Source organism: Oryctolagus cuniculus, chromosome 6 (assembly GCF_051225735.1).
Source record: "Oryctolagus cuniculus isolate XC-2025 breed Fujian yellow rabbit chromosome 6, ASM5122573v1, whole genome shotgun sequence".
NCBI classification, from domain to species: Eukaryota; Metazoa; Chordata; class Mammalia; order Lagomorpha; family Leporidae; genus Oryctolagus; species Oryctolagus cuniculus.
Window position 1 is genome coordinate 129,716,333 of NC_142872.1, and position 23,335 is coordinate 129,739,667.

At 36.3% G+C, this 23,335-nt stretch overlaps 1 protein-coding gene across 47 annotated transcripts in view; it reads left to right on the forward strand.

Annotated features, from left to right (window-relative positions):
* The window catches only part of RIMS2 (regulating synaptic membrane exocytosis 2), a 718,020-nt gene that overhangs the window by 411,143 nt on the left and 283,542 nt on the right, over positions 1-23,335 (forward strand). For 7 of the 47 annotated variants that reach the window (XM_089336449.1, XM_089336431.1, XM_089336432.1 and 4 more), the window contains one exon: positions 3,807-3,833. The exons of the other annotated variants lie outside the window; for them this stretch is intronic. In XM_089336449.1, coding sequence (XP_089192575.1) covers positions 3,807-3,833 — 27 coding nt within the window. The remainder of the gene's footprint in view (positions 1-3,806; positions 3,834-23,335) is intronic. 47 annotated transcript variants of the gene reach the window in all.

Consider the following 23,335-nt stretch of genomic DNA (forward strand, 5'->3'; position numbering starts at 1 on the left):
TAAAAAGATGTTTTTTGTATATCTCTTCTGTAAACTGCAACATTATTGAATTAATTTATCAATTCTAACAGCTTTTTGGTGGAGTATTTAGGTTTTTCCATGTACAACATCATGTAATCTGCAAACATGGATAATTTGACTTTTATTTAATGAATATAAATTTCCAAAGTACGACTTATGGATTACAATGGCTTCCCCCCAATACCGTCCCTCCCACCCACAACCCTCCCCTTTCCCACTCCCTCTCCCCTTCCATTCACATCAAGATTCATTTTTGATTATCTTAATATACAGAAGATCAGCTTAGTATACATTAAGTATGGATTTCAACAGTTTGCTCCCACACAGAAACATAAAGTGAAAAATAATAGATGATTTTTTTTTTAAATGATGATGAAATCAGAGCAGACCTATTGTCATGTTTAATCCCAGTGAGAGTCAAGTTGGGAATTGATAATTTCTTTCTTTCTTTCTTTTTTTTTTTTTTTTTTTTTTACAGAGGATCAGTTTAGTATGCATTAAGTAAGGATTTCAACAGTTTGCACCCCCATAGAAACACAAAGTGAAATATATTGTTTGAGTACTTGTTATAGCATTAAATCTCAATGCACAGCACATTAAGGACAGAGATCCTACATGAGGAGTAAGTGCACAGTGACTCCTGTTGTTGACTTTACCAATTGACACTCCTGTCTATGGCATCAGTAGTCTCCCTCTGCTCCAGTCATGAGTTTCCAAGGCTATGGAAGCCCTCTGAGTTCTCTGACTCTTATCTTGTTTAGACAAGGTCATAGTCAAAGTGGAGGTTCTCTCCTCCCTTCAGAGAAAGGTACCTCCTTCTTTGATGACCTGTTTTTCCACTGGGATCTCACTCACAGAGATCTTTTGCCAGAGTGTCTTGGCTTTCCATGCCTGAAATACTCTCATGGGCTTTTCAGCCAGCTCCGAATGCCTTTAGGGCTGATTCTGAGGCCAGAGTGCTACTTAGGACATCTGCCATTCTATGAGTCTGCTGAGTATCTCACTTCCCATGTTGGATCACTCTCCCCTTTATTTACTCCATCGGTTAGCGTTAGCAGGTACTAGACTTGTCTGTGTGCTCCCTTTGACTCCCAGTCCCTCCACCATGACCAACTGTGAACTGAAATTGATCACCTGGAACAGTGAGATGGCATTGGTACATGCCACCTCGATGGGATTGAATTGGAATCCCCTGGTATGCTTCCAACTCCACCACTTGGGGCAAGTCAGCCTGAGCATGTCCCAAATTATACATCTCTTCCCTCTCCCATTCCCACTCCCATGTTCAACAGGGATCACATTTCAGTTAATTTTCAACACTTAAGAATAACTGTGCATCAATTACAGAACTAAATCAGTCATATTAAGTAGAACAGATAAAAAAAACTACTAAGAGGGATAATGTATTAAGTTGTTCATTAACAGTCAGGGCTATGCTGATCTAGGCACCGTTTCCCGTACTGTCCACCTCACTCCAACAGGTTTCCCTCTTTTGAAGAAAGTCCAAGATGTTGCCTACAGTTCTATAATAAAATGAAACTTAAACTATATATTCTTCCCTTGCAACAGTAAGTTGCTGAAATCTTCTAGTTGTTTTATCTTGTCATCTTTGGCATCCTGTTGTATTTCTCTTTGTTTTTCCCTCTGTTGTTTACAATTTGAGCAAAAATTTCAAGTTTTTTTTTTTTTTGTGTGTAAAATTTCGGTTTCCAAGTTTGGAAGCCTGTCTCCTTCCTTTCCAGGATTTGCATCTTATTTTTTTATTATCCAATAAATTTTACTTGAACTTGAAAGACTTAAAGCCATTTTTATCTTTTATACAAAATTCTTAGATATTGGAATTTTTAAAATTTGCTCAAGGTAGACTTAAGATTTGATTTCTTGTCTTCATTTTTGCTATGAAAGGATGGAGCTGCATTTTTTAAAAAGATTTATGTATTTATTTGAGAGGCAGAGTTACAGACAGAGGGATAGAGAGAACACTGGTTCATTCCCCAAATGGCCACAACAGCTGGAGCTGGGCCAATCCGAAGCCAAGTGGCAGCCAAGAGCTTCTAGGTCTCCCACATGAGTGCAGGGGCCCAAGCACTTGAGCCATCTTCCACTGCTTTCCCAGTCCATTATCAAGGAGCTTGATAGGAAGAGGAGATCCGGGACTCAAACCAGTGCCCATATAGGAAGCTAGCACTACAGGTGGAGACTTAACCTACTGTAACACAGCACCAGCCCCTGAGCTGTATTTCAGAGTAAATTATTCAAGTTCTACAGCACTGCTAAAGCAGATGACTGTAGAGTTACTGTTTTTATTTTTTATAGGTGGCCAGATTTTTTTTTGTTGTTGGTTTGCTTTTATTTATTTATTCATTTATTGACAGGCAGAGTTAGACAGTGAAAGAGAGAGAGACAGAGAGAAAGGTCTTCCTTTTTCTGTTGGTTCACCCCCCAAGTGGCTGCTATGGCTGGCGCATTGTGGCCGGCGCTGATCCAAAGCCAGGAGCCAGGTGCTTCCTCCTGGTCTCCCATGCAGGTGCAGGGCCTAAGCACTTGGGCCATCCTCCACTGCACTCCTGGACCACAGCAGAGAGCTGGACTGGAAGAGGGGCAAGGGAGACAGAGTCAGCGCCCCAACCCAGGGTGCCGGCGCCGCAGGTGGAGGATTACCCTAGTGAGCCACAGCGCTGGCCTGTTGGTTTGCTTTTCCTGGGGATACCTATACTGAATTTTTGCACTATTCTTGCAAAAATATTTTGGCTGTCTTAAGTAGCCTGAAATGTATCAGAATAACTCTTTCCATGATCTCCAACAAAGAAGTCCTTACATTTTTTTCATACTCTCTGAGCAAAATTAGCATTTCAACATTTGATTATTGTTTTTAGCCTCCTGTCTGTACTCTTAAGGGTTGTTTTTTTTTTTTTTTAAATTATTTAAGGTATACAAATTTCATGGTTTTTCATGTATACAGATTTAGAAACATAGTGACAGTTCCCACCCTACCGTCCCATCCCTCCCACCTACGTTCCCAACCTCCATCCTCCTTCCTCTCCTATTCCCTCCCTTAATTTTTAACGATGATCTACTTTCAACTTATTTTGTACTAATAAGATTAACCCTATACTAAATAAACAGTGGCAGTTTTGTGCTTTCGATTACTTACATGTGTGCTATTGATTGTATATTTTTGTTTGTACCTAGGAAAATCTAGTTTTCATATTGACAATTTACTTGTGATCATTTCAGAAGTTAGGATATCACAATATTCTCTCTGTATAGATTTTCAAAGTTTGCTTCTTCCTAAAAAGAAATGCAGTGTCACAATGCCTTTTACAGAAATCAAGGAATTCTACAATGAATAGTACAGTTATAAGATTTTTAAAATTTAAGTTCACTGGTTGCTTCTAACTTGCTAAATTTCTGTCCAATAATAATCTTTTGCATTTTGCGATGTATTATAGCCACAGGTTATAACATAGAATTGGCAACATTTTTACATCAGGCAGTCTCATTAGATTTTTGTTTTACTTACCATCTCTTATATATTTCTGCTCTCTGTGTATAACTTTTGCATTTAGCTGAAATTTCACTGAATGTAATTTATAATTTGAATTTTCTTCAAGTATGATGTTTTCCTTCCTTTTTTCTGAGTTAGTCTGATTTTTATACTTTTAAATTAAAAATGCTAAAAAATATATTCTTTGCAGTATGGAAGAAATTAGATTTCACTATCCCTATCATTTGTAAAGATTTTTAAATGTATTTTTGACATCACTTTAATGTCTTTTTTCCAGATAAAGCCTTATGTTCATATAATTCAGGTAAATTTTAGCATGTAAAATGTTTATTGCATGCATTCATATGCACAGTTCAATTGATTTTGATTGTTTTGTGCTTTGTTTGGCTATTGTGCATATGTAAAATTCTTAACCAATGTGTCAGTACTTTATCTTTTCTTCCTAAAGAAATTTTTAATATCTTCACAGTTAAATATTTATTATTTTGATATTAAATAATTGTTTAAGTTATTGATTTATGGTTTCAGTGTGTCTAATATTGTCTCTTTTAGTGTGACTATTTCATCAATGGAGTACATTTTGTTATATGCACTGTTTCTGAAAATTCTAATTTAATTGGAAATAATTCATAATTTTTAACTTATGAGGTATTGATATTAAAATTTGAAGCCATTGAATTAAAAATATTGAATATATTTAACTAATTTTAGAAAATTTTATATCTTCCAAGAAAAGCAGAATAGAATAGTTTTATTACTGTAGTGTATCATGGTGTTTAATTTCACACATTCACAGAATACATGATAAGATATTCTAATGCTACATTTTTAACTGGTCACTAAGACTTCCCTTGGGTTTTAAATATATTTAGCATTATCAGCTTTTATATTTTTGAACATTTTTTGGAAATACTAGCAAGTAATTATTAAAACACCCTTAGGAGTGCCACAGTACAGTTTCAAATCTACCAAGGAAGGCTACTATTTGCAATCAATAGGGATTTATCTTACTAGTTAAAGTAATAGTAAAAATAGACACCATATATGAAACCATTGTTTGAAAACCCTTCAATATCACACATTTAAGGATAATAATTACTAATAGAAGTAAAACATATGAGCTGGACCCTAAAATTGCTCCAGCCTACCACCTTAATAAAGTTTCCTGGTGCCAGCACTGTGGTGTAGTGGGTAAAGCTACTGCCTGTACTGCTGGCATCCCAATGGGCCCCGGTTCGAGTCCCAGCAGGTCTGCTTCCAATCCAGCTCTCTGCTGTGGCCTGGGAAAGGAGGCCTGCACCCGCATTGGAGACTCAGAAAAGCTCCTGGCTCCAAATTGGCGTATCTCTGGCCATTGAGGCCATCTAGGGAGTGAACCATTGAATGGATGGCCTCTCTCTCTTCCTCTGCCTCTCTGTAGCTCTGCCTTTCAAATAAATAATTAAATCTTTAAAAAAGAAAAGAAAAGAAAAAGTTTTCTGGGGCACGTGCTGTGGCACAGAGGGTAAAGCCACCACCTGCAATGGCAGCATTGCATATGAGCACTAGATGGAGTCCTGACTGCTGTGCTTCTAAGGCAGCTCTCTCATATGCCTGGGAAGACAAAGGAAGATGCCCTAGGTACTAGGCCCTTGCTACCTATGTGGGAGACCTTGATGGAGTTTTGGGTTGGTGGCCCACGTGCCAGCCATTGCAGCCATTTGGGGAATAAACCAGTTGGTGGACGATTTCTCTCTTTGTCTCCCTCTCGCTGTCTGTTATCTCCGTCTTTCAAGCAAACAAACAAATAAATAATGCTTAAAAAAATTAGAAAGTTCCCTGGGCACTGCATTTGCGGAGAGAACCCAGATAACACCTGTGTACTCTCTAAGTAAAGATGGACCTAAGAGTTCCAGGAAGACCAAAGCAGCTGGAATTCATAGAACAGAATCCTGGAGAAGAGGAAACTACAAAGAAAGAGAATGCCAAAGATCTGCAGAGGGCCTGTTTCAGGCATTCAGCTGAGTACTGAACAGCATGTTAATTTGAAGAATCCACCCAAAGCTAAGGAATGCAAGACCCAAAAGGATTAGAGGCAGTCATGGTGAAAATAATGCCTAACAATGGGTTAGGTATGCAGAAATGCCTATACTCAGTAATGTGGAATAATTATCATAAGCTGGATACTCTACCTCATAAAAAGTCTAGAAAGCAAAGAAAGAAAGGATCAAAATGTTTCTATGTAACATTACTGCATGTAGAAAAAAGTTCAAAAATAATTATAGGAATATAAAAATATACAACATATGAAATTGAAATATGAATTTGACAATGATTGACATATGAAATTGACAATGATTGACATCTACTAAAAAATTACCAAGCATGAAAAAAAGAGAGGGAGAGGGAGAGGGAGGGGAAAATTCAATCAAATGAAACAACTGACACAGATGTTATAATTTGCAGACAAGTATGTTAGGCAGTTATTAGAAGTATATTTCAGTATTCAGAATGCTGTCAAGATATATGGATGATAAAAGGTATCAGAATGGAACATCTAGAAATAAAAATTACAATGTCTGAAATAAAAATATAATGAGTTAAGAACAAAACACATCACAGAGAAAAAATATTGTTGAACTTCAAGATAAAGCAATAAAAATTAAACAAAATGAAGCATAAATAGAAAGAACATATGCGAATATGACAGAGCATCTATGAGGTATGAACAATTTGAAACTGCCAAAATATACAGTTTTTAAATCCTTGCATAAGGGGGAGAAAAGTATATAAAGAAATAATGACTTTAAATTGTGATTTGATGAAGACTGTCAGTCCCCAAATCCAAGAAGCTCAGTGAACACGAGGCACAGGAAACATAAGATACACAAAGCCAAATCAAGTGAAGTTCCTTAAAATCAATAGTAATCAGAAAATCTTAAATGTAATCAGAGAAAATAGACTCACTATATATCTGAGAAACAAATAGAAGGATGCTCAGACTATATATATTTTTTTTGCATTTAAATAAGTGCAAGTACTCAAAGAAGAAAAAAGCACCAATGTAGAATTCTTTGTCTTTCAAAATGAATGCTAAATGAAGATTTTTTCAGACTTATAGCTCCTAAGGACTGTAACTTCTCATGATCAGGAAACATGCACTACAACAAATGTTGAAGAAAGTTCTTCAGGCAGAATTTTGTTTGTTGGTTTTTAAAGATATATTTATTTCTTTGAAAGAGTTACAGGGAGAGACAGATCTTCCATCTTCTAGTTCTCTCCTCAAGTGGCAACAGTGGCTGAAGCTGGGCTATCCCACTTTGAATTATAATTACTCTGAACTGTGCAGAAAATTAACAAGGATATAGAAGACTTGAGCAAGACTATTAATCAACTAGATCTTAATAAATTTATAGACAGTATGCACAAAAAAGAATTCACAAAAACTACTAGAAATTGTAGACAAGGTCAGCAAGGTCCCAAAATACATGAAAACGATGCAAAAATCATTTGTATTTCATATACCTGCCATTAACATTTTTCATTTTTAAAGGTTTATTTATTTATTTATTTATTTGAGAGTTACAGACAGAGAGGCAGAGACAGAGAAAGAGGTCTTCCATCTGCTGGTTCACTCCCCAAATGGCCACAACAGCTAGCCCCAATCCAAAGCCAGGAGCCAGGAGCTTCTTCTAAGTCTCCTATATGGGTGCCAGGGTCCAAGTACTTGGTCCATTTTCTACTGCTTTCCCAGGCCATTAGGAGGGAGCTGGATCAGAAGTGAAGCAGTGGGGACTTGAACTGGTGCCCACACATTTTTCATTTTTAATAGATCAAAATTAGAAGAGTCACTTATGTATAAATTTTACAAAATAAGTGCAAACTTGCATGCTAAAAAAATCACAATGATGAGAGAAAAAAAGAAAAATCCAATTAAATGGAGAGGCAATCCACATTTATTAATTGAGAGATTCAGTATTATTAAAATTGTTATTTTCCCCAAAATTGTTTGACAGATTCAACATAATCCTACCAAAATTGAAGCAGGAGTTTTGCTGGAATTAGTAAGTTTTTTTAAAAATTTATATTGAAATCAATAGGATCCAGAGCAGCTAAAACAAATTTTGAGAAGTTATATTGCCTGCATTTCATACTTACTATAAAGAGACAGTAATGTCAGTATAGTGACAGACCTGTTGAACTTAATTCAGAATTAAAATATCAACCTTCTGTTTATGATCAATTAATTGATTTTTGAAGATTTATTTATTTATTTAGTTGGGGGAGAGAAAGAAAGATCTTCATTCAGTGGTTCATTGCCCAGATGTCTGCAACAGTCTGTGCTAGGTTAAGCCTAAACCAGGAGCCATATAGGTCTCCCACATAAGTGACAGGAACCTGTGTACTTGGGCCATCATCCATCCACTGATTTCCCAGACACATTAGTGGGAAGCTAGTTTGGAAATCAGGCACCTGAAGCTGCAACAGAGTTGCCACTGATAGAGGGTTGCCATTATTGCAAATGAGGGCTTAACCTGTTGTTAATTTTTATACATTAATGAAGAAAACATTTAAAAATTTTAATTAATAGAAAGAGAACAGATTTCATCTATTTTGTAGGTACAGTTCTAAGAACAGCATACATCCCTCTCCTCCTGTTCTCTCCCTCAATCTTCCTGTTTCCTTCATTTCTATTTTTCCTTTAATTTTTGCAAAGACCTAATTTAAGTCCACTCTATAATCACAGGCCTGATTTACCACTAACCATATTATTCCACTAGTAAAAAGTATGAAGACCACAATTCCACAGGAGTATAAACAGGGGCTAAAAACCACAATCATATCACAAGATGTCTGTTTCATTCCTATACTTTTTTGGTATTCTATATTAACTGCCATATATCAGACAAAACATGATATTTGTCTTTTGGAAATAGACTTATTTTACTAAGCATAACAGTCTCCAGTTGCATCCATTTTGTTGCAAAAGACAGGATCTCATTCTAGTTTATGGCTGAATAATATCCCATTTTTTATATATATCACCTTTTCTTTATCCAGTCTTCAGCTGCTGGACATCTGGGTTGATTCCATATCTTAGCTATTGTGAATTGAGCTGTAATAAACATGGGAGTAAAGACAACTCTTTCATATGCTGATTTTATTTCCCTTGGATATATTCACAGGGGTGGGATAACGGGGTCATATGGTAGGTCTATTTTCAGATTTCTGAGAATCTCCATACTGTCTTCCATAATGGTTGTACTATTTTACATTCCTACCAATAGTATATTATGGTACCTTTTTCCCCCATGTCTTCTGTGTGGAAAATAATTTTTAAGCTAACAATACTGAAATAATGGAAATATCCACATTCAAAAAATAAGTTGTACCTGATCTTAAACATACAAAAATTCACTTGAAATGACTCATTTGTCTAACTGTAAGTGTTAAAACTGTACAAATACTAGAGGAAAACATAAGAGAAAATTTTGATTCTCTGTGCAGAGGTTTCTTTCATTTTTTATTTTGTTTAAGGGGTACAACTTCATGCATTTAATAAATACAAATTTGGGAACATGGTGATTCTTCCCTCCCATCCATACTCCCACCTTTCTCCCTCCTGCCTTTTTTAAATTTATTTATTTTAACAGGCAGAGTTAGAGAGAGAGAGACAGAAAGGTCTTCCTTTTTCTGTTGGTTCACCCCCCAAATGGCCACTACTGCCGGCACCCTGCACTGATCCAAAGCCAGGAGCCAGGTGCCTCCTCCTGGTCTCCCATGAGGGTGCAGGGCCCAAGCACTTGGGCCATCCCCCACTGCACTCCCGGACCATAGCAGAGAGCTGGACTGGAAGAGAAGCAACTGGGACAGAATCCGGCACCCCAACCAGGACTAGAAGCTGGGGTGTGGGTGCTGCAGGCGGAGGATTAGCCAAGTGAGCCACGGCGCCGGCTCCCTCCTGCCTTTTCCTTTCTTATTATATTTTACAGAGATCGATTTTCAGTTAATTTTATACTCCTAAGATTAACCCTACACTAAGTAGAGGACTCACTGAATAGTATGAAGAAAAAAGAAAAAGATAACAAAAATAAACAAAAATATCATTGTTCCTGGACAATCAAGGCAAGGGCTGTTCAAAATCATCATATCTCAAGGTGTCAGTTTTGCTACTATAGATTACATTTTAAGTACAACATTAGTCCCCACAGATCTCTCTGATCTGTGGTAGCTAATAGAGACCATGTGGTATTTGTCTTTTTGTAACTTGTAACTTGCTTATTTCATTAAGTATAATGGTTTCCAGTTGCATCCATTTTGTTGCAAATGACAGGATTTCATTTTTTTTTTTTACTACTGTGTAGTATCCCATAGTCTGTATATACCATAATTTCTTTATCCAGTCTTTAGCTGGTGGACTTCTGGGTTGATTCCATATCTTAGCTATTGTGAATTGAGCTGCTATAAACATGGGGATATATAGCTAACTCTTTCATATGCTGATTTCATTTCCTTTGGATAAATTCCCAGGAGTGGGATTACTGGGTCATATGGTAAGTCTGTATTCAGATTTCTGAGGTATTTCCGTAATGCATTCCACAGTGGATGCACCAATTTAGATTCCCAGCAACAGTGGATTAGAGTACCCTTCTACCCAGATCCTCACCTCAATTCTTGTTTGTTGATTTCTGTATGAGAGCCATTCTAATGGGTGTGAGGTGAAACCTCATTGTGGTTTTGATTTGTATTTCTCTGATGGCTAGCAATCCTGAGCATTTTTTCCTGTGTCTATTTGCCATTTGGATTTCTTCTCTTGAAAAATGTCTGTTTGTGTCCTTTGCCCATTTGTTGACTAGGTTGGTTGTTTGGTTAGTGTTGAGTTTCTTGAGTTCTTTATAGATTCTGGAAGTTAATCCTTTATCAGTTGTATTGTTTGCAAATATTTTCTCCCATTCTGTCAAATGCCTCTTCACTTTGTTTTGTAGAGCATAAGCTTTTCAGTTTGATGTAATCCCACTTGTTAATTTTGGCTTTGAGTGCCTGTGCCTATACCAGTCTCTTGTAGGGTTTCCCCAATGTTCTCTAATAATCTGATGGTACCATGTTATAGATATAGGTCTCTGATCCATTTTGAGTGGATTTTTGTGTAAGATGTAAGGTAAGGGCCTTGCTTCATACATCTGCATGTGGAGATCCAGTTTTTCTAGCACCATTTGTTGAAGAGACTGTGTTGGCTCCTGGGGTTAATTTTTGTTTCTCTATCAAAGATAAGTGGGTTGTAAATGTATGGATTAATTTCTGGAGTTTCTGTTCTGCTCCATTAGACTACATGTTTGTTTTTGCGCCAGTACCAGGATGTTTCTGATCTGGTATTGTTATGCCTCCAGGTTTGTTTTTATTGTTTAAGATTGCAGGGACCAGCGCCTTGGCTCACTTGGTTAATCCTCCACCTGTGGCACCGGCATCCCGTATGGCGCCTGGTTCTAGTTCCGGTTGCTCCTCTTCCAGTCCAGCTCTCTGCAGTGGCCTGGGAAGGCAGTGGAGGATGGCCCAAGTGCTTGGGCCCCTGTACCCTCATGGGAGACCAGGAGGAAGCACCTGGCTCCTGGCTTCGGATTGGCGTAGCTCCAGCCGTAGCAGCCATTTGGAGGATGAACCAATGGAAGGAAGAACTTTCTCTCTGTCTCTCTCTCTCTCACTGTCTAACTCATCTGTCAAATAAATAAAATAAAAAAATAAAAATAAAAAATAAAAGATGTTAGATCCTGAGGCAAAAATATAAGGAAATAAACCTTAGCCTAGCAAAAGGGGAAAGAATTTTTTTTAAAAAAAGATTGCTTTAGCTATTTGGGGGCCTCTTGTGTTTTTATATGAATTTTAGCATCATTTTTTTCTAGATCTTAGAAGAATTTTGTTGATATTTTGATTGAGACTGCATTGAATCTATAAATTGCTTTCAGTAGTATGGACATTTTGATGATGTTGATTCTTCCAATCCATGAACATGGAAGATTTTTCTACTTTTTTATGTCTTCTATTTCCTTCTTTAATGTTTCGTCATTTTCATTGTAGAGATTTCTTACATCCTTGGTTAAATTTATTCCAAGGTGTTTAAATTTTTTGTAGCTATTGTGAATGGTTTTGATCTTAGAAATTCTTTCTCAGCTATGGCATTGTCTGTACATAGAAAGAGTATTGATTTTTGTGTGTTGATTTTATATCCTGCCACTTTACCCAACTCTTTTATGAGTTTGAGTTCCAATAGTCTCTTCATGGAGTCTTTTAGGTTCCCTATATATAGATTCATGTCATCAGCAATTTGGGATAGTTTGACTTCTTCCTTCCCTGTTTGTATCCCTTTGATTTCTTTTTCTTGCCTCATGGCTCTGGCTAAAACTTCCAAGACTAAGTTAAACATTGGTGAGAGTGGACATCCTTGTCTGGTTCTGGATCTTAATGGGAATGCCTCCAATTTTTCTCCATTCAGTATGATGCTGGCTGTGGGTTTGTTATAAAGTATTTTGATTATGTTGAGGAATGCTCCTTCTATACCTAATTTGCTTAAGGTTTTCATCATGAAAGGATGTTGTATTAGAAAAAATGCTTTCTCTGCTTCTATTGAGATAGTCTTACTGTTTTGGTCTTTAGTTTGTTAAATGGCCAAACTCTGGAGATAGATTTAATTTATAGTTGTCTGGATGAGGTTAAGGATAAAGAATGACTGAAAATAGATTTGAAAATATTTTGGGTGATGGAAATGTTCCAAAATTAGATTGTGACTGAATGAAATAGAAAACCAACAAGAGGGAAACTAATTGAGTACATAAAATTCTGAAAGAATTGAGAAGACATTAGGTACAAATAAATAACATGCGTGTGAAAGTGGAAATAATGTGTCTCATAAGGCAGATGTTAAAATATGTTTAATGCAGCTAATGGAAATTCATTTATGAGTATATGCCTATAACCTTGAAAACTTAGATAATATGTATAGGGTACTAGAAACATAATATTTATAAAAAACAATTCAACAAGAAATGAAAAGCTTGAACATTTCTATACCTATAAGTATGACGAGAGGTGATAAAACTTTTGCTCAAAGAAAACACCAGACCCAAAAGATTTTTACAGTTGATTTATAATAAATATTAAATAGCAGATTATCCAATGTAATAAAACTCTCACAGGATATACATAAAGTAGGAATATTTCTAAGCTCAATTATAGGTTATATGTAACTTTTACACAAGAAATTTATAAAACAAGAACAAAATGTACAGCCTGATTTTACTCTTAATTATAGATGACCCCCAAAAATATATGTAAAATATTAGCATGTCAAGTCCATTAGTTGTATAATATTTTATAAATGTGATTAAACATATTCACAGATTAAAAGAGACTTATGTTGTTTTTTCAGGGTGTACATATACCATAAACTCATAATCATATCTCTTAGCCAATTAGCAAATTATGAATTAGCAACTTCCTCAGCCTGATGTAATATCTATTTGATCCTTACAGGAAATCTTTCCTACATGTCTAATTATGCCTTTTAAAAAAATCCTATAAGTTTTGCTATGATAAAACTAGAAAATGAAATATTAAGTATTCAAAAGAAGAAATACAACTGTCATTATCTGCTTATGATATAATTGTTTACCTTGATTTCTCCAAATAATGTATAGATCAACTGTGATTTACTAAAATGGCTAGATATATATCAAAATCAATTGTATTTCTACAATCCAGCAACAAACAAAAGAATTTTAAAGACCATATAATAACAAACTATCAAAGAGCTATGAATAAAACTAACAAATCACTGTAGTAAAAATGTTAGAGCATTTTATTAAGAAACATAAAGAAACACCTAAATAGTGTTAAGTGTTTGGCATACCAGTAATTCTCCTGTTGGATTGCCTGCATCGCATATTGGAGTATCTGGTTAATTTTTGAGCTGCTCTGCTTCTGATACTCCAAGCTGTTGATCGACATGCTGGGAGGCGGCAGATGGTGGCTGAAGTTCTTGGGTCCCTGCCACCCAAACTGATTTGCAGCATGCTGGCTATTACGAGCATTGGGAGAGTGAATCAGCACATGAAGATCTCTTTCTGTCTCTTTGGTTTTCAAATAAAAAAATAAAAAATAAAAATTTAAAGACCACCTAAATAAACAGATAAATATTATAAACAATTTATAGGAATATACAACATTAAAATTATTGGTTTTCTGTATTTTAGCTATAGAAATAATACAATTTCAGTACTATCAGATATCACCTTAGAAACTGATGAGTAGATACCAAGTTATGGAAAACTAAAGGCATATGAATAACTAGGTGCAGAATAGCCTGATGGTTCTACCTGGCTAGGTGTAGCTCCCTGATGGTATACAATGTAATATATTGAAAGAACACTTTAGAAAAGACACATCTAATGAAAGATGAAGCTAACAGGTCAAAAGCACAATCCTACTGATATGTTTGATTTTTCTGATAATTCTGAAATCTCAAGCATTTGGCAGGTTGGTTGAAAATGAGAAAGATGAGGAACTTTATGAACGCTTTGATCCTGTTGTACATAGCACTGCTATATACATAGATGAAGCTGAATTCTCCAAGGACTGTGTATCCTCCCTCTTTAATTTCTCAAGGAGAAGTACAAAGAAATTTGAATATTTCTGAAAATAAAACAAGTGAAAATGAGTCTTTAAAATTACTGCCAAAAAGGTAAAAAAAAAATCAAGCCCACAAGTGATGTGCCTGAGCACTACAAAGAAAGTTATTTAAGGAGAAAAATTAAATCAAAAGAGAAAATTAATATAAGGCAAAACAAAGCAGTTTGCAACTCCAGCATCTTCAGAACTTTCAGGGAAACCAGAAGAAACAGCCCTAAAAAGATAGGACCCCTTTCTGTTCAGTCCTCTGTTGTAAAAGAGATATTGACAACACAAACTCCACTGAAAACTCAGAAAAAAGAGATGTTTCATGGCAAAAGGAAGAAATCAAAAAGTGAAGCCACAGACTGAGGTATTTCTGACAGTGTGCACATTTGTTATCTAGAAGAAAAGAAAACCAGCAACAATGTGGAGTTACATATTGTTTTGTCTACATTTGAGAAAACCTTTGAGAGTAAAAGAATTGAAAGAAAAATTGTAAAGAAGCCAGCAATATATCTAAATATTAAATAATTCATCAGGTAGCTTACAGAAGTTCAGATGTTGAAGAATCTGACAAGGAGGAATACCTTAATGATTTCAGATATGGACAGTCAAAGGCATTGTTTGATTAAAGTCCCGGATGAACTGCTTCAGTTAGAAACACTACTGAAACAACTCAAACAAAAAAATGATGAACTTAAGGAGAAAGTCTTCTCTTATCAATATTCTGTATTTTCTTATCTAATTTAAAACAACTTCATGAAGAGTGCTCAGATGTTATGAAGAAGAAAACCAATATGAAGGGCATGTATCATTCACTTGGCCTTCCAGCTCTGTTACTTAAAGCAAGAATGCTTTTGGGAGCAGAAAACATTTGCAAAACATCAGCTGTCAATTAGAGATGCTCCTTGACCAGAAATGAGAATGCTGGTCTATCAAAAATGTGCTTATATGAAGATTAGGCTTATGATATTGTATGCTACCTTCTTTTAAAAAAAAGATTTATTTATTTACTTTGAGAGGCATGGTTACAGGCAGAGGGAGAGACAGAATGTGAGAGGTCTTCCACCTGTTGGTTCACTCCACAAATGGCCCCAGTGGCTGGAGCTCAGCTGATCTGAAGCCAGGAGCTAGGAGATTCTTCCGAGTCTCCCATGTGGGTATAGGAGCTCAGATGCTTGGGCCATCTTCTGCTGCTTTCCCGAGCCATCAGTAGGGAACTGGATTGGAAGTGGAGGAGCCAGGAGTCCTACTGGCACCCATATGGGATGCCGGCACTGAGGGCGGATGCTTAACCTACTACATACCACAGCACTGACCTTATGTGTTACCTATGGAAACCAGAGTTTTATAAGTAAAAATCCTTTTTTTTAAAGTAAAGGAATAACTAGAAAGCCTTTTGTGAGGATAGAGAGGAAAAATTTCCTTTATGAAATGTATTTGCTGTGTTTGACACAATGTGCAACTGTCCTGGGAATAAATCAACCAAAGGAATTAGGTAGAGTGCCCTGAAGCCAACTTTCTTATCTAAGACTCTCTTATGTAAGGATCTGAGGCAATATGTCAGATGGGAGATGAGGAGGGAATTTAGTAAGTTATATGGAAAGAAATTTTTATTCATAAATAAAATTGGATCTTTGACTTTCCTCACATACAGGAAAATAAGCTCTATGGATTAGGAGTGCTCCGCCCATTTATTTGTAAGGCAGAGAGAGGGATATGGAGAGAGGAAGGAGGGGGAGAGAAAAAGAGAGTTAGTTAATTAGTTAGTTTCCAGGTGCTGGGCAAGGCCTAAGCTAGGATCTTAGAACTCCATCCTCCCACCCCTAGATCCTCGATGTGGGTGCCAGGGATGGAAATATTCAAGTATTTTATACAGATGTCCCAAGCAGTGTCATAACCTCATAACCACTTCTCAAAACTCATAACCTGATTAATATAATTTAAAGTTTAGTCAGGAAGCTGAAGTGCTTAGTGCTGAAGAGATATGGAATATGATTTATTATAAGTCGTATTACAAAGTTGTGGGAGAAGCTGGAAATTCTTTGAAAGATCTATAGGACAATCATTGAAGAATCTGAGAAAAGTTACTTACCAGAGACCCCCTCTACCCCCTGGGAGCTAATGAGAAGCCCATGGAAGGCTGTTGTGCCTGCACCTAGTAGTGGTCCTGGGGACTCTGGAATAAAAGGCAGGTTGGGGAGGAAAAATGCTTACAATGGTGAGATAAAGGAAAATGGGAACCCATGAGGCCAAGCCAGAACCTGTGTCTGCTGTCATCCCTTCTGTCCTGCCTTTGTAGGTGACCTAGAGAAGAAGCTGGTGTCCTTTGTCATCAGTCTGCCGCTGTGCTTGGCCAGTCTGGGAGAAGCTATAGGAGGAGATGCAGCAGGATCCACAGATATAGCTAAAATCCTACGCTTTGATTTTACATCATACCTAATTTAAACAGCAGGAAAAACTGGAAAGCAAAATTTTAAAACAACAATCATAGTGGCAGTCTCAGAGATACAAACGATACAGTTGACCAATGTAGATTAGTAGAGTATAACCCAACTAATAGAAAGTATACATTCTTTTACCTTGAAATGGAAAAAATTTGTAAAATTTTGCTGTTTTTAGAGTAATGAATTTATTTGGTATAAATTAAGACCAAACTTCAACTCCTGACATCTGGGGCATAGAAGGCACCTCAGATAAGACAGCACCATTTTACTAATACTCCCAACATCTGCACTGGTGGGAAAATGGAGTCAGGAGCCAGTGGCTGAAAATGAACCAAGTACTCTGATGTAGGATGTGGGCACCTTAACTGCTAAGGCTAAACTCCTGCCCCAAATTTCTTTTTTCTTTTTTTCCCAAGGACTTTTTAAAGAAGTTGTTTTAGTGAAAGGTTGGAAACAAGCTTTGTTTTTTTCTGAATATATATTTGTTTCTTCTTTATTCCTAATGTAACATTTAGTTTTATATAAAACCCTAGAATGTGCCAGCGGCTCATTTCGCTAATCCTCTGCCTGCAGTGCCGGCACCCCGGGTTCTAGTCCCGGTTGGGGTGCCAAATTCTGTCCCAGCTGCTCCTCTTCAAGTCCAGCTCTCTGCTGTGGCCCGGGAAGGCAGTGGAGGATGGCCCAAGTGCTTGGGCCCTGCACCCGCATGGGAGACCAGGAGGAAGCACCTGGCTCCTGGCTTTGGATCTGCACAGCATGCCAGCTGTAGCGGCCATTTGGGGGGTGAACCAATGGAAAAAGGAAGACCTTTCTCTCTGTCTCTCTCTCTTTCTCACTGTCTAACTCTGCCTGTCCAAAAAAAAAAAATAAATAAAAAAAAAATCCTAGAATGATTGCATTTTTATCAGCATCCTGACAGTGTTATTCCAATATCTCTGGCGCCCAATTTTGCAGAATTGTTTCTCTGTGTATTTAAATATTTAATTGGTTTGCAGCTGCTTCAATTAACCTATGCCCACAAAATTCATGTTTTGAAATCCTATTCTTTCTGGACGTGAGCTTATTTGTAAATAAGATGTTTACAGAGGTAATCAAGTTAAAATGAGGTCATTAAAGCAGGCCTTAATCCAGGATGATTGATGTACATATAATAAGGGTGAAAAGAGGACACAGAGACAGAGGCTTAGAGGGAAGATAAAGTAAAGGAATAAAGGGGAAGATGGTCATGTGACAGGAATAATACATGTACAAGCAAGGGAAGAATAGCATTTTTGCCAAATACCAGAAGTTAGAAAAGACATGGATGGATTCTCCTAGGACCATCAGGGAGAGAACGTGGCCCTGCCAATGTCCGATTTTGCACTCTTAGCCATCAGAACTGTTAGACAATGATGTTGTCATTTAAGTGACCCAGTGTAGGGTATTTTGTTCGATCAGTCTTAGGAAATAACATAGTTATATTGTGTTGTGATTTGGATGTACATATTTTGCAGCTTTTATGTTAAGTATATTTCTAAATTTTTGTGAATTTGGATATTTATGTAAAAATGATACTGATTTTGAAATAGTTTTTCAATTATTGCTTGCTACTCCCTGAGATATTATCATAGTGGTATGTAACCTGTAATCTTGCTAAATTCACCTATTAGTCCTACAAAGTTTTTATAGTTTCCTTAGGATTTTTCACTTGTCTGATGGTGTTACTTAGTGCTTTCTAATCTGTCTACGATTCCCTTCTTTTGCTTCGTGTATTGCCATGTCTAGGAGATACTATACCATGTTGACCAGGAGGCTCATCCTTATTGTGAGCATCCGTTATTTTTCTTTGTCATAGGTGGAAAGCATATTTCATAATTTCCAACTTAAGTATAATGTTAGCTGTAGGGTTTTTGTAGGTGCCCTTTATCAGTTTGAGGAAGTTCTGTTCTTACTAGTTTGTTGAGCCATTTTATCATGAATGAAGGTTAAACATTTTCAAATTGTTTTCTATAGCAATTGAAATAATTTTAAACTTGCATATATTTATTGAAATAATTTAATATACATAAAGTAACACTATAGAGAAAAATTAACAAATTTACTTTTAGTGAAGGAGGTTCCAGTGTACTTCTCTTTGAATTATTGATAGGTCAAGTAAGCAAATAATTAGGGAAATGCAAAAAAAGACAAACAATACAATTCACAAGCTAAATCTCATAGTCAAATAAAAAATTGCCCAATTAATGAATTCACATTTCTCTGTTACATTCATGAAACATTCATATGAATTATTAATACATTTTCCGTAATTTTTTTATAAATTTCAATTAGTATATGACAGGCTATTTTCTCAATATTATGTTTGTATATCAATTGTAAAAAAAATACCCATGCATCTCAAAATTAGAAAAAGTTGAAACTTCTATTGTAACAGGCATTATTTTGAAGTTCTCACCTGGCTTACAGCACTGGCTAAGGCAACAATGACAGGGGCTAGTCTTCTGGTTTGGAATTCACAATCATTTTCTCATTCGTAAAAACAAAGCAGGGCCGACGCCGCGGCTCACTAGGCTAATCCTCCACCTTGCGGTGCTGGCACACCAGGTTCTAGTCCCAGTCGCGGCGCCGGATTCTGTCCTGGTTGCCCCTCTTCCAGGCCAGCTCTCTGCTGTGGCCAGGGAGTGCAGTGGAGGATGGCCCAGGTGCTTGGGCCCTGCACCCCATGGGAGACCAGGAGAAGTACCTGGCTCCTCAATCGGATCAGCGTGGTGCGCTGGCCGCAGCGCGCTGGCCACGGCGGCCATTGGAGGGTGAACCAATGGCAAAAGGAAGACCTTTCTCTCTCTGTCTCTCTCTCTCACTGTCCACTCTGCCTGTCAAACAAACAAACAAACAAACAAAAACAAAACAACAACAACAACAACAAAGCAAAATAAAAACAGTACTTTGTTTTTACCATTCTACTGTTTCCCTATAAGCTGAACAGATTAGTATGTTTGGGCTAAAATGTTCAAATTTACATGCTTTTAATACCACTTAAAAAACTAACTGCCACTTAAATTTTTTTTAAATGGGAAAAGAAAATGCTCTGAATTCCAAACAGCTTTCTTTTTGAAACATATTTTATTATTTTCACTGTATTTGAAAGTCAAAGAGACTCAGAGCAACAGCCAGAGCTAGACTAGGCCAAAGCCAGCAGCCTGCATCTCAATCCTGGTATCACATAGACATAGCAGGCATCTAACTCCATAAATTGTGACCTGCTACCTTCCAGTGAGTCCATTAACAAGAAGATAGATTGAAAGCAGAGGAGCTGGGCCTTGAACCAGGCACTTCAATTTAGGATGCAGACATTCCAATTGATATTTTAACTGCTATGTCAAATACCTGCCTCTCTAAAGGACTTTCTTACAAATGACTGAAGTACACTGCAGTACTTACAGAGTCACATGGATTAAGTGCAATCATCATGTACCACTCAAATTATGGTGTCTTAGTTTTAAAGATTTATCTATTTACTTGAAAGTCAGAGTTATAGAAACAGAAGGAGAGGAAGAGAGAGAGAGAGAAAGAGAGAGACAGAGAGAGAGAGAGAGAAGTCTTCCATCTCTTGGTTCACTCTCCAGTTGACCAAAACGGCCTGAACTGTGCTGATCCGAAGCCAGGAGCCAGGAACTTCTTCCTGGTCTCCGACGCTGGTGCAGGGGCCCAAGGACTTGGGCCATCGACTGCTTTCTCAGGCCATAGCAGAGAGCTGGATTGGAAGTGGAGCAACTGGGACTCAAACCGGTGGCCAAATGGGATGCCGGCACTGCAGGCAGCGACTTTATACACTACACCATAGTGCAGGCCCTGGTGTCTTAGATTTAATAAAGTGGAATAATTATCTCATAATCCTAAGAAGGAAATCTAGGGTAGAATTTTATCAATATAGCACATATAAATATTTTAGCAATAAGTGAAGAACTCAGAAGGGAATATTTATGTTAAAAATATTAAAATGCCAAAAATTGTCCATTCATTTAACTTATGAATCTAGAAAAATAATAGTGAAATAAGTTCAAAGTAATAGAAGTTAAGAAATACATAAATCAGTAACGTCAGAAATACCTTTCTGATTAAGTGCACCCTTTTAAATGAATAGCAAATTCAATCTTTAGTGAAATTTATTGATGTAGTAAAAATTTAAATGGAGACAGTGAATATATCAGAAAATAGATAGCAAGAGAAAATTATGAATATTATTGTAAGCACTGCTGAAATTTAGACAAAGTGAATAATTTCTATAAAATATTAGTTACCAAATTTTGACTTAACAAGTCATTCTGTGTCTATTAAGAAAAAGGAATTGTACAAAAATTTCAAAGAACACATATTTTGACAGTTGTACAGAAATTCTCCCTGAGAATAAAAAAGAAGAAATAATGTTGTGAAGAGACAGCTGCAAAGAGAGAGAGAAAGAGAGAGAGAGCGAACAAGCGAGCTGTAAAACCTGGTTCCTAAACAGAAGGATTAGTACAGAAAGAAAACAGACCATAATCGCTTGTCAGTAAAAAAAACATAAACATCCTTAATGAAACATCACTGTACATAAATTCATGGATAAAAGAATGATTTAACATCGCAAAATTCATGTGTCTGTATCCATATAATCTGTTAAATTGGGAAATTAAATGATAAACATTTTATATTAAGTTCAGCAGATACAGGTAGCACATTTAATGAAAATGATCCCATTGTCAAAGTAATAATATCAAGACCTTTCTCAATGTGATAAAGTGTAGCTTCAACAGATTCTTTCTCTAAAAGGGAATATTATGAAGTCTGAATTTAAAAGCAATGTAAGTTTTTCCTGTTTTCTTTTCAGCATTTTGCTCATCAAAGTAGCAAAGCAAGAAATCAAAGAAAAATACATAAGAATTGTGATAAGGGATTGCCTACATAGAAAAATCCAAATAAAAGTGCACTTTTCTTGGAAGTAGATAATGTTTAACAAGGTGATAGGTTAACATTATTTTATGATGAAATTACATTTCTGTATCTGAGCAATTTATTCATTTTACACAGAATTTCTAATAAGAATACTAATTGTGGGATACACAGGAAAACCTTAGCAAATGTATATAGTTTTGGTACCAAAAGTGAAAATTTCTTAGAAAGACATTTAGAAACTTAAATGAAGAAAATGCCAAAATTAATGTAATTGTTTAATTGCAATGCAAGTCATGCTCCCAATTGAATTTTTGTGCAATTAGATAACCTATATATAATTTTTCATGGAAGAGCAAAAGGGCAATATCCAACATAGCAGTGATAAGGGAGATGGATTTGATCTTCAAAGTATGTTCATATAATGTTACACTAATAAACAGGGCAAGTTAGAGGTTTAATGCTAGACAGTAAGTACAAGAAAAAAAAATATAGCAATAGACGAATCCATAGCAGATACATTTTTTGAGAGAGGGCAATATCACATCACTGAAAAAATTGAAAATACTATATAGACTATGCTGAAATATGTGATATCCATATAGAAAAATGTAGTAAATTGCATCCATTTCTCACACTAAACAGAAGCTAAATTCATGATGGATGAGGATGTAAGGGTAAAAAACAAAACTTTTAACTTTCAGAAGAAAATGTAGGAAATGATCTCTTTGCTCCTAAAGTCAGAAAATATTTCTTAAGGCACTAAAAACACTGTTTTTAAAAGAAAAGATTGTTATTTTCAATGACATTAACTCTCATAACTAGAATTCATTAGAATGTCAAAAACAGACAAAATACAAATGGAGAGAATATTTAGCCTTCATAGGATTAATATTGAAATGATAGAATCTCAATCTTTTAAAAGAAGCAGCATTTACAAACCATATATGCCACCCTGCTGCACATATATACCACCCTTCCTACCCACAGTAACAGAGTAGAAACTCCAGATGTCAATCTATGCATCTATAACCAACTTATTTTTAACAAAGAAACTAAAGTCAATCCCTGGAGCAAAGATAGTCTTCAGCAAATGTTGCTTGGAAAACTAGATCTCTGTGTGCACAAGTATAAAGCAAGATTGCTGCCTTACACCTTGTACAAAAATCCACTCAAAGTGATCAAAGACTTGAATCTATGACCTGAACCATCAAAGTATTAGACAACATTGGGGAAAGCTTGTAAGGTATTGGTATAGGCAAAGACTTCTTGGGAAAGAACCCTGAAGCATAGACAAAGTCAAAATTGACACATAAGATTACATCAAATTGAGAAGCTTCTGCCCTGCAAAAAAGAAAGAATTCAACAAAGTGAAGAGGAAAAGGACAGAATGGGAGAAAATATTTGCAAACAATACAGCTGATAAAGGATTAACTCCCATAATCTTTAAAGAGCTCAGGAAACTCAATACTAACAAAACAAACAATCCAGTTAAGAAATGTGCAAAGGACTTTAAACAAGCATTTTTTCAAAACAGGAAATTCAAATGGCCAACAGACACATGAAAAAATGCTCAGGATCACTAGCCATTAGGGGAATGCAAATCAAAACCACAATGAGGTTTCACCTCACCCCTGTTAACACTTTTGGTTGAATACTGTAATCAATACACAATTCTTCTTAAGTGCTGAAACTTAACTGAAAAGTGATCGCTGTTAAATATAAGAGTGGGAATAAGAGAGGGAAGAGATGTGCAATTCGGGACATGCTCAAGCTGACTTACCTCAAACGGTAGAGTTAGAAACATACC